Source organism: Diospyros lotus, chromosome 3, assembly GCF_014633365.1.
Source record: "Diospyros lotus cultivar Yz01 chromosome 3, ASM1463336v1, whole genome shotgun sequence".
Classification (NCBI taxonomy): domain Eukaryota; kingdom Viridiplantae; phylum Streptophyta; class Magnoliopsida; order Ericales; family Ebenaceae; genus Diospyros; species Diospyros lotus.
Window position 1 is genome coordinate 32,197,423 of NC_068340.1, and position 10,853 is coordinate 32,208,275.

Genomic DNA, 10,853 nt, shown 5'->3' on the forward strand with positions numbered 1-10,853 from the left:
AGTTTCTGGGAGAAGCTTTTGGAAGCTTAGAAAGAAGTAAAATGACAAAAGGTTTCACAGTGTAAGTTGTGTCTTAATTTGGGGTGCTTTCTACTTTTACAGGAAAACAAACAAGCAAACAAACAAATGTGTGTGTTTGTTTTAAACATATAGAGTGGAGGACAGCACAGCAATAATAAACAACACAAACGGCCACGCTTCCAAGTTCCAACTAGATGGGTTTCAATGGTTATTTTGCTTAAAAATTATTCACTATTCAGGCATATTCTCCTTTTGGTGACCAATGTCTGCGAGTATATATATATATATATATATATATTATTACCGTTTCCTCTATATTTAAAGTTATCATATAAAATAATGTAATTTATTAATTAATAATTGTAGATAAAAAAAAATTTAAGAAAACTCATAATAGGACGTGGAAAGGAAAGCATTGGGCGGAAGGACAAGGATTAAAGACGGAGGAGGGAGTCCAAAAGTCCATTCATCGTCCAAAAGGTGAAACGCTTATCTCAGGCGCCTCCCACACCTGGCTCGATAGACTGTGGGGGTTAATCATGGTGATTCAATCGGACGCAGGGGTTAGACCCGTGCTCACCGCGCACAAGGAGTCTCCCTCACTTTGGAGAGAAGTATCTCCACACTGCCGTTTGTGAGACTCGATCTCCGATCATTGTCTAAGATTCACCCCAGGAGGCACTTTGTACCCCCTTCTTGACCAATTGAACTGCACACGCGGCACCAAAAGTCCATTCATTGTTATATTAATAAGAGAGAGAGAGAGAGAGGCATCAAGCTAGCAAGTATCCCCGACTCGCAGGCCAGTTGGCCTTGCCTTAATTATTATTTATATTGATTGATTTTGATATTATTATTAGTATACAAATCCATAGGCCCCAACGTCATACCATATGCTTGCTGGCTGCTGCTTCATTTTCTATTCATTTTTGTTTGTTTGAAACAATCACAACTTTTTCATTGTTTTACACATCAAGAAGAAACCCATCAACATATACACACACACCCACCTATCTACAGGGACCGAAAGTAGACACAGAGAGAGAGCGAGCTTTTACTGCTTTGTAGATTGGTTCAACAACAAGGATAATGGAGTCGGAGAAGGGAATTCGGCCTCATTGCTTGATATTGCCGTTTCCCATACAGGGCCACATCAATCCGATGCTCCAATTCTCGAAGCGCTTGCAGAACAAGGGAGCCAAAGCCACGCTCGTCATCACCCGCTTCGTCTTCTCCACGACCATGCAAGACCTCACCGTCCCCTTCTCCATCGCCACCATATCCGACGGCTTTGACGAGAGCGGCCCCACTCAGGCCAGGCCTGGCGAATACTTGCCGCGCTTCCGGGAGGTCGGGTCGGCGACGCTGGCGGAGCTCGTGGAGAGCTGCCGGAGATCCGGCCACCCAGTGGACTGCATCGTTTACGATCCCTTCATGCCCTGGGCTCTCGACGTCGCCAAGAAGCTGGGGCTGGTCGGAACCGCCTTCTTCACTCAATCCTGCGCCGTCAATTTCGCGTACCACAGCTTTCACGCCGGAGAACTGAAGCTTCCCATTTCACCTGGTTCCGAGTTTTTGGTCCCCGGATTGCCGCCGCTTCGAGATTCGGACTTGCCGAGTTTTATAACCGGCGGCGAACCTTGCCGCCGGTATCTCGATGTGGTCGTGAATCAATTCTCGAACGTGAGCAAGGCAGATTGGGTGCTCTGCAACACCTTCGACAAATTGGAAGAAGAGGTATATAAAAAATTGGTTGTATCGCCTACTTGACTTTCACGCTTCTCCATGTATTGGGTTATACACATACATACAATATAATAGTGCTGTTGGTTGTAATCAAATCAAGATTATATTGTATTATTTGCTTGAAATAGGTCGTGGATTCGATGTCGAAGATGATGCCACTGAGGGTAATTGGACCAACCGTGCCGTCCATATACTTGGACAAGCAGCTGCAAGAAGACAGAGACTATGGGCTCAGCCTCTTCAAGCCCAACACCGATGCCTGCATGAAATGGCTGGACGAGAGGCCAAACGGGTCGGTTGTCTACGTATCCTTCGGCAGCATGGCGGTGCTGGGAGCCGAGCAGATGGAAGAGATAGCGTGGGGCTTGAAGGCCAGCAAGAGCCACTTCTTGTGGGTGGTGAGGGCCACAGAACAGGCCAAGCTTCCGGGCAAGTTCGTGGAGGAGACATCGAAGATGGGGCTGATGGTTCCGTGGTGCCCCCAGCTAGAAGTTCTGGCTCACAGGGCGGTAGGGTGTTTCGTGACGCATTGCGGGTGGAACTCGACGCTGGAGGCGCTGAGCTTGGGGGTGCCAATGGTGGCGGTGCCGCAGTGGTCGGATCAGCCCACCAATGCCAAGTGTGTGGCGGAGGTGTGGCGGGTGGGGCTGAGAGCTGCTCAAGAGGAAGAGAAGGTGGTGAGAAGAGGAGAGATAGAGAGGTGCATAAGGGAAATCATGGAGGGGGAGAAAGGGGAAGAAGCCAGAAGGAATGCTGTTAAGTGGAGGGAATTGGCTATAGAAGCTGTAGATGAAGCTGGAAGCTCTGATAGAAACATAGAAGAGTTCGTCTCTAGTTTAGTTCAGTATTCTCTGGGTCAATATCATGCAAAGGTTTGACAAAATATGTCTTTTGTCTCTTCAACATGGATAATACAACTGCATGTTTTCAAGAATTTTTTTGAACAAATTTCATAATATATTCCATATCGGTAATTAGTTTCCTAGCCTTGGTAACCCTAAGAAAAGTCATTGAAAAAGAAGCCTCAAAATAAAAATAAAAAAATTACAAATACATATTGTAACAAGCAATACTTGTCACAGCAATGGCATTTATCAGGCTAGCAAACCAAACTGGACACGAACTCTTCTATGTTTCTATCAGAGCTTCCGCCTTCACCAACAGCTTCTATGGCCAATTCCCTCCACTTCGCAGCATTCCTTCTAGCCTCTTTCCCCGTCTCCCCCTCCATGACTTCCCTTATGCACCTCTCTATCTCTCCTCTTCTCACCACCCCGTTCTCATCAGGCTGAGCTCTCAGCCCCACCCCCCACAAATCCATCACACACTTGGCATTAGTGGGCTGATCCGACCACTGCGGCACCGCCACCATCGGCACCCCCAAGCTCAGCGCCTCCAGCGTCGAGTTCCACCCGCAATGCGTCACGAAACACCCTACCGCCCTGTGAGCCAGAACTTCCAGCTGGGGGCACCATGAAACCACCAGCCCCATCTCCGACGTCTCCTCCACGAACTTGCCAGGAAGCTTGGCCTGTTCTGTGGCCCTCACCACCCACAAGAAGTGGCTCTTGCTGGCCTTCAACCCCAATGCTACTTCTTCCATCTGCTCGGCTCCCGGCACTGCCATGCTGCCGAAGGACGCGTAGACAACGGACCCGTTTGGCCTCTCGTCCAGCCATTTCATGCAGGCGTCGGTGTTGGGCTTGAAGAGGCTGAGCCCATAGTCTGTGTCTTCTTGCAGTTGCTTGTCCAAGTACATGGATGGCACGGTTGGTCCAATTGTTCTCAGTGGCATCATCTTCGACATCGAATCTACGACCTATAAGGAACCGCACCAGATAAACACACAGAATTCTACTTAAATCCTGATTGTAGAGAAGGCGACTACGTCCTCTTATATTAGAAGTTAAAGCACCCACACAAAGGTCAAATCCAAATTAAAATGATTGCTAATTACCTCCTCCTCCAGCTTATGGAACGTATTACAGAGCAGCCACTCTGGTTTTCCGGCGAGACCGGAGAACTGATTAACCGCCACTTCCAGAGCAAGAGGACGCGATTCAGGATCGGCAACAAATGACGGCAAGTCGGAAACTTGAAGAGCTGGCAGCCCCGGAAGAAAAATCTCCGACCCAGCTGGAACCGGAAGCTTCAATTTTCCGTTGTGAACATGGAAATATACACTATCCACGGCGCAAGATTGAGTGAAAAAGGCACCTGCCACCAGCCCCAAATTCCCGGCCACCTCCAGAGCCCAAGTTAAGAAGGGATCGTAGACGATACAATCCACCGGGCTGCCGGAGCTCCGGCACTTCTCCACGAGCTCCGCCAGTGTCTCCGATCCGACCTGCTGAAAACGATAAAAGTATTCGGTGGGCGATCCTGCCTGTGCCAGGCCACCGTCGTCGAAGCCGTCGGAAATGGTATCGACGGCGAGGGAGCTGAAGGGGCGGCCGGCGGCGGCCTGGTTCATGGTTTTGTTGAAGATGAAGCGGGTGGTGACGAGCGTGACTTTGGCGCCTTTACTCTGCAAGCGCTTGGAGAATTGAAGCATCGGGTTGATGTGGCCTTGCAATGGCAGCGGCAACACCAAGCAGTGAGCTTTCTCTCTCATTATTCTCTCCGCCATTGTTGGTCCGGATTAAGCTTCACAGACCTCGGCTAATTTAATTTATAGAAGATTGGTTTGATTGAGTAAGAAGCCAAATCAAAATCGAAATCATCGGTCAAAATTACAAGCGAGTCAAAAGAGAAACCTCCTTAGATCACAAATTTGTTTGAGAATTGAGAAACGAAAAAAGACGATGAATATGGCTAGGTCGATCGTTTTCTACTGTTCTGCGCTCGATTCTTGTTTGACTAATCCAGCCGTAACACTGTTTACAAGTTCATTATTGTCGACGTTTGATTTCGGCCGACCGTGATTCGTTTTGGGCCGCGGTGAGTCAATCCAAAAAAATACTGAGAAGGAAGGAAGAAAACCCCCCCTCCCCCAAAGTTCCAAGCGTGTACACCAGAATCTTTTACGTGGTTCGGCCAGAACGATGCCTAGTCCACGGCCGCCCTCTGATTATTCTCCCAGAGTGGCGGTATCTGATTATTCTTTTTTCTGTCCCTCCTCTTTGCCCCTCATGGCCCCCTTTATTTCCATTTTTCTTGAGGGACTTTTACAATCTAGATAATATATAAAAATACAGTGTTTGTATAATGGGGGACAAATAGTTCTTACCGCCTTCGCAAGACCGAGAGTGGGATCCTCATTACGAGGGGCATGGGCTGTTACAGATAAAGTGATCGGACCCTACCTCTGACTTCTCAGCAGCTTTGCCGCTCATGCGAGCTGGAGATTTTAGGCGAGCGACCTGGATGGCCCAGCGATCTGGAGGATATTTCCGGAGCTCGTTAGTCGATTGCTCCGAGCTCGTTGGGGGATTACCGGGAGCTCGCCATACGCTCGCTTTACGAGTTCCGGGTCTTTGATGGAGGCTGGACCTTCCTTGACGAGGTCGTCCGGGCCTTCTTGGCCTTGGGTGATTGGGCCGGTCTATCGGACCGAGTCTGGCCCATGCGGGGTGATGCGGGAAATACATATAACATAAGCCCCCCAGTTCGCGGTACGATCTTCGTGCTGGGAACTGACGCGTGCCAGCTGTTCTTCCATCCCTCCAACTTCTGTCCAATCACCTTAAGTCTCGTCGTTCCACGCAGCACGCTTTGTCGGCAGCGCATTTAATGCGCGCCCCCTCCCCATTTCTGCGCATGATTAAACTCGTGGGACCCACAAGCTGTTGTGCGGCCGCCGGATGCCGAGCATGTGATAAGTCGTCATTCGATCCGACGGTTGGGATGGATCAGGCCGTCAGTATAAATAGTGGGGAGTGTCCACCCGCTTCTTCTTTCACGCTATTTTGAAACTCCCTCAAACTTTTGCCTCCCTGCTTTCTTGTTTTTTCTCTCTCGAGGCCTCCGTTATCGCCGTGCTTTCAGACGTCTGCCGTTCTCGTCCGGCGCTTGGTACGAGTCCCCATTCAGTCGTCAAGCGCAGCTTTTAGGTAAGTTTGTCGTGACTTTTCTTCTTCTTCTAGTGAGGCCGTCCACCGTTGGTTAGCCGTCGGTGGTTTCTCTGGCTTCGTCGATCGATGTCGTTCTCATTTTTGGAGAAACGGCACGATTCGGTTTGTCGTTTGCTGGGCCTTTGGGTCCAATGACCTTAGGATTAGCTTTTCATGGAACACCGGGCTTGCGGCTGCAGCCCCTCCGCCCTAGGCGGTACCCCTTTTTGCGAAGCGCTCGGCCTGGAAGACCTAGGGGACGTTTTAGGGTTTTTCTTCTAGTTTCTTGAGGTCTGGTTCGCGAATTGCGACCTGACTGTTCTCTCTTTTCCTTTGTAGATGTCCGACCAACACCGTGGAAATTCAGGTCAAAAGCACTGCAATTATATCGTAGGAGAAAACGACACTTCGAGCTCCGAAGATTGTCTCATTATGGAGGGCCAAAATCTTGGGGGTGCGAGCTCGGGGTGCAGGGAGGTCGCCGTCCCGACCTCTCGGGAAACCGAGCTGAAGGTTCAAGATCAGATCGCTGCTGATCTTGCGGTCTTCAAGAGATTCTCGTCCAAGGCCAAGCTTCACGAGGTGATGACTTGTGCTCAGGAGTTTCGTCTCCCCAGGACCTGCCGAGTATACATCCCTGCATCGAGCTCCCATGCAGCTTACCCGCCAGCCAATTTCGTAGCTATTAGCCCCCAACACCTCGAGTCTGGCTTTAGGTTCCCAATAGCCCCGTACCTTATCGCCCTCTTGAACGACGTCAAGCTCGCCCCCTTCCAACTAACACCGAATTCGTATGCCCAACTTACTTCTTTGGCCGTTTTATTCCTTATAAACAAACTTCCTCTCCCTTCCCCAAAACTGATAAGATTTTTATTTTCTTTCAAAAATGCCAAGGACGGGCTGTATTACCTGGCGGCCCGTCCTTCTCCGTACAAGGCCGCCCTTCCTCAGGGTAAAGCAAAGGGGAAGTCCAACGTGGGCGATTATAAGTCCAGTTGGTTCTTCGTGTCTTGCCCTTCCCTTTCTCTACTTAGGAATTGTAGCTTCGCACTGACCCCTGGTAAGAGAAGATGAGCTCTCACGAATCTTTCCTTTGTTCCGAGAGTGCTTGTTTTAACTTGCTCATGTTTTGATGCAGATTTTGGGGGGAAGAAACCGATTTTATCGGCCGAGGAGACTGATATCCTTGGCAAACTTGTGGCTGCGGAGTCGAGCTCGGAGATTCTTGAGCTTTCGGACGAGCTACTTCGCGAATACGAGCTCGCCCCTCCTCTTGGCACCGAGACTGTCGAGGGAGATCATTTCAGGGACTTGGGTGCGGAGGTTCTCTCTTCCGGCTTACAGCTCGCTGAGACGAACAGTTCAAGAGGGGAAGCCGACCAAGACGATAATATGGTTGATCTCGAGCTCCTCCAACCGAAGCGTCATAGGGCGAGGTCGAGCACTACGTCTTCCATAACCCCGAGCTATAGCTCGCGGGATGGCAGGTCGGAGCAGCCGCAGCCGCAGTCACGCCCCCAGCAGCAGCAAACCCAGCAGTCGCGGGGGGGGGGGCAGCAGGAGCAGCGGCAAAGAACACTGCCCCGTCAGCCCCAACAATCAAAGCAAGCTCATCTGCAGTTGGGGCATCGGCCACCTGCCTCCCGAGACCATGGTTCGAGTGGAGCCCGTGGGAAGGAGGTTGCGGTGGAGGTTCGAGACGCTCCTGCTGCCAGCTCGAAACGGAGATCGGACCAGCTGCAACAGGGGGAGGATATCAGGGCCAAACGGGTCAGGGTCCGTGAGAAGGAGCTGGCCGTGGAGGCCCTGCCAGGAGGGGTCTTTGTTGGTCCCCTCCTGGATTCCGTGCCCGATTTCCTGGGTCCGAACTCCAAGCCCCTTGACGACCCGAAGTTAAAGGGAATCCCCCTTTGTGATTTTGTCGCCCGTCACAGCCTGGTGGTAAGTAGGAATTCTTCGTACCTTGGTTTCTTAACCTACCCCTTTGGTTTTTTTAATGAGCTAACATTTCTTCTTTTACAGACTTCTCTTGCTGCCGTGAAGCTCCGAGCTCAGTACAAAGATTTTGAGGAGCAGCTTCAGTCGGTGAGCATGTCCCGTCAGGCCGAAATCGCGAAGCTTGAGGACGAGAAGAACGCCCAAAAGGCCGAAATAACGAAGCTCTCGGACGAGAAGAAAGATCTCCAGGTCGAGCTTCTTGCCACTCAAAAGGAGGTGGAGGGTTGCTTGACGCGTCTGAGGATGGAGATCCAGAAGAATAAAGATCTCGACGAGGAGCTTCGCAGATCGAAGAACATGTGGGAGCAAGCCAACTCCGGGCTCACCGGCGAGCTAAATGGAGCGAAGGCGGAGTTGCGGAGGGCTGAGGAGCGACTCAGATCAACCGAGGCCGAGCTTAGGGAGGCGAAGGAGGAGCGGACACGGGCGGATGATCGTGCCGTCCGATGCGAGGAGCTTGCCAAGAGGACCATTGACGATATAAGGGCGGAGGTCGGACAGCGGATGGACGCGGCTCGTAGGGAGACCAGATCCGACACCTGCTCGGCATTTCTGTACACCCTTTGGGTGAACCATCCTGAGATGGATTTCTCCTTTTTCGGTGCGCAGGCTGTCGAGGAGGTGGCTCGGTATGCTGCCGAGGCCGCGGAAGATGCTGATGATGTCAATACCCTTGACTCGTTTTTGGTCGCAGCGCAAGCTCCTCAGGTCGGGGCCGAGCTATCCGGGGTCGCCGCGGCTCAACCTGGTGAGATTGCCAAGGAGCCTCCTGTGGAGGTTGCCGAGATTTTCCCAGCCGGGATTGTCGAGGTCGATCTCCAGCCGACCATACCTACTGAAGCTCGCCCTGTCGAGGTTGATTCTGCAGAACCAAACGCCCCTCTTAGCTAGGATTCCCACATGTATTTTTTTTTTTTTTTTTTTTGTAATGTGACCTTCATCTCATAATAAAAAATTGGCATTTTGTGCACGTTGCCTCAGATTTCTTCGCGAATTCAAGTTATCTCTGATGACGATTCTTGAATCATGACTTGAAAGTAACTTCTTCACGGTATAACTTGAATTTTCTTCAACAAAGCCCCCGTATTTTTGAAAGGTCCACTGATAAGGAACTTTTGAGTATGTAACTTGATAATAAACTGTTCGAAAATAGGTCCAGGTAGATCCGGAGTTTTATCAGCTCGTAAACTAACGCTCTTTAACCAGCTCGTTGATGATAGTTGTAATAATCAGCGCGAACACTCATACCTAGGCAATTTCCAGGAAACCCCGTTCGGCATGTTTTGACGAAATAACGAGAGCCTTCCCGAGATATATGTAAAGTCGGACGGCCTTGTGATCTTGTCTAACATGCGGTGGCTGAGAAGCTCGTTATAGGGCGTGTGCCTGATAGGTCGCGAATGCTTTATTTTTAGCCAAGTTAAGACGGACCTCAGCTGATAGGGTCCAATACGCAAAGTTTGCTAGGGTATGAGCTTATGCCATGGCCTCGGCCGGCATGTTGAGGCTTTAATAAGTTTTCAATAAATTGGGAGCGAACACTCAGGTAGGTCGCAGACCATGGCTTTAAGCCAAGATAGGAGGACCCCAGCTAGTGAAAGCGCAGCCTGTAGCACCAAGTTATATGTTCAGGCGGGTCATAGAGTGACCCCAGCTAACACACCATGGCTTGTTATTTCGTTTGACTTGTACGGCCGGGATATGTGTCCAGGTAGGTCGCGTTACGTCCTCAGCTAACACCCAGTGGCTTCTACAAGTTTTATTTGAACTGAGAGGGAACACCCAGGTAGGTCGCAGACCATGGCTTTAAGCCAAGATAAAAGGACCTCGGCTAGCGAACCCAAGCTCGGGGTTACTTGTGGAAGTGGTTGCTCAGTAGGTTCCGAACCATGACATAAAGTCAAGATGACTGGTTCTCAGCTCGCAAACCACGACCTGATGGAGGGACCGAGGTAAATGCTCGGCTAAGCCGTTGACCGTAGCGCCGTGGCTAGGTTATTTAGGCATCAGCTCGCAAACCATGGCTTCTCGACCCCTCGTTACGGGGGCATTCAATCGAATACCAATAAGAATAAAGTGTAATGAAAGTTCATAAATTCTGACTAGAATCATGAAAGTCATTCGTAATGAAAAAGACGGAGCATAGGCCAGAACGATTACATTTTTCTGAAGTAAGGACGAAGATGTTCTGCGTTCCAAGCTCGTGGGAGAGGGAGACCGTCCATGTTTGCCAGATGGTATGCTCCGTTATTCAAATTTTCTTTGATGATAAATGGACCTTCCCAGTTAGGCCCTAAGGTGCCATCGCTTGCCGCCCGTGCTCCTGGTAGTACTAGGCGTAGTACCGGATCTCCGACGTTGTAACGTCGGATTCGGACCTTCCTGTTATAGTATCGTGCCACTCTTTGTTGATAAATTGCGATCCTCACGCGAGCTACATCTCTTGATTCCTCGAGCAGGTCCAGATTAGCCGCCAGTAGCTCGTTATTGCGATCTGAGCTGAAGGTGGCCCTTCGGTGGCTGGCCACTTTATTCTCAGCGGGGATCATAGCCTCCGACCCATACGCCATTGAGAATGGGGTTTCTCCAGTGCTGCTTCGGGCTGTTGTTCGATAGGTCCATAGCACTGTTTGCAGTTCATCCACCCAGGCCCCCTTTCTAGCCTCAAGCTTTGTCTTCAGGGTCTGCTTGATTATTTTGTTGACTGCTTCGACCTGCCCATTGGCCTGGGGGTGATCAACGGCGGTGAAACTCTTTTGAATCCCCATTGACTCGCAGAATTGGATGAATTGCTCGCTGGTAAATTGGGTTCCGTTGTCCGTTACTATTTGCTGTGGCACTCCAAATCTGCAGATTATGTTATCCCATGTAAAAGCTTGTGTCTTCGCACTGGTGATCTGTGCGAGCTCTTTGGCCTCTGCCCATTTGGTGAAGTAGTCAACTGCCACTATGGCATGTTTGCATCCTCCGCGAGCCGTGGGCAGCGGCCCGATTAGATCCATGCCCCAAATGGCAAAGGGCCAAGGGCTGCTCATC

General features: G+C 50.5%; 2 protein-coding genes across 2 annotated transcripts; one reads left to right on the plus strand and one right to left on the minus strand.

Annotated features, from left to right (window-relative positions):
* Nucleotides 1-958: 958 nt before the first annotated feature.
* LOC127798441 (flavonol 7-O-beta-glucosyltransferase UGT74F1-like) lies at nt 959-2,701 on the plus strand. The gene is made up of 2 exons (XM_052332004.1): nt 959-1,758; nt 1,896-2,701. The coding sequence occupies exons 1-2, from the start codon at nt 1,111-1,113 to the stop codon at nt 2,643-2,645; spliced, it is 1,398 nt and encodes a 465-aa protein (XP_052187964.1). The 5' UTR covers nt 959-1,110; the 3' UTR covers nt 2,646-2,701.
* Nucleotides 2,690-4,554, minus strand: LOC127798442 (flavonol 7-O-beta-glucosyltransferase UGT74F1-like). Its single transcript, XM_052332005.1, has 2 exons — nt 3,725-4,554; nt 2,690-3,586 (listed from the first exon to the last, which is right to left on the minus strand). The coding sequence occupies exons 1-2, from the start codon at nt 4,394-4,396 to the stop codon at nt 2,867-2,869; spliced, it is 1,392 nt and encodes a 463-aa protein (XP_052187965.1). The 5' UTR covers nt 4,397-4,554; the 3' UTR covers nt 2,690-2,866.
* Between the last annotated feature and the right edge of the window lie 6,299 nt (nt 4,555-10,853).

Bases quoted from the DNA above. Each gene is read 5' to 3' on its own strand.
- LOC127798441 (XM_052332004.1), top strand. From the start codon at position 1,111: ATGGAGTCGGAGAAGGGAATTCGGCCTCATTGCTTGATATTGCCGTTT. The intron at 1,759-1,895 runs GTATATAAAAAA...TGCTTGAAATAG, and splicing joins TCGACAAATTGGAAGAAGAG to GTCGTGGATTCGATGTCGAA.
- LOC127798442 (XM_052332005.1), bottom strand. From the start codon at position 4,396: ATGGCGGAGAGAATAATGAGAGAGAAAGCTCACTGCTTGGTGTTGCCG. The intron at 3,587-3,724 runs GTAATTAGCAAT...GGTTCCTTATAG, and splicing joins TCCATAAGCTGGAGGAGGAG to GTCGTAGATTCGATGTCGAA.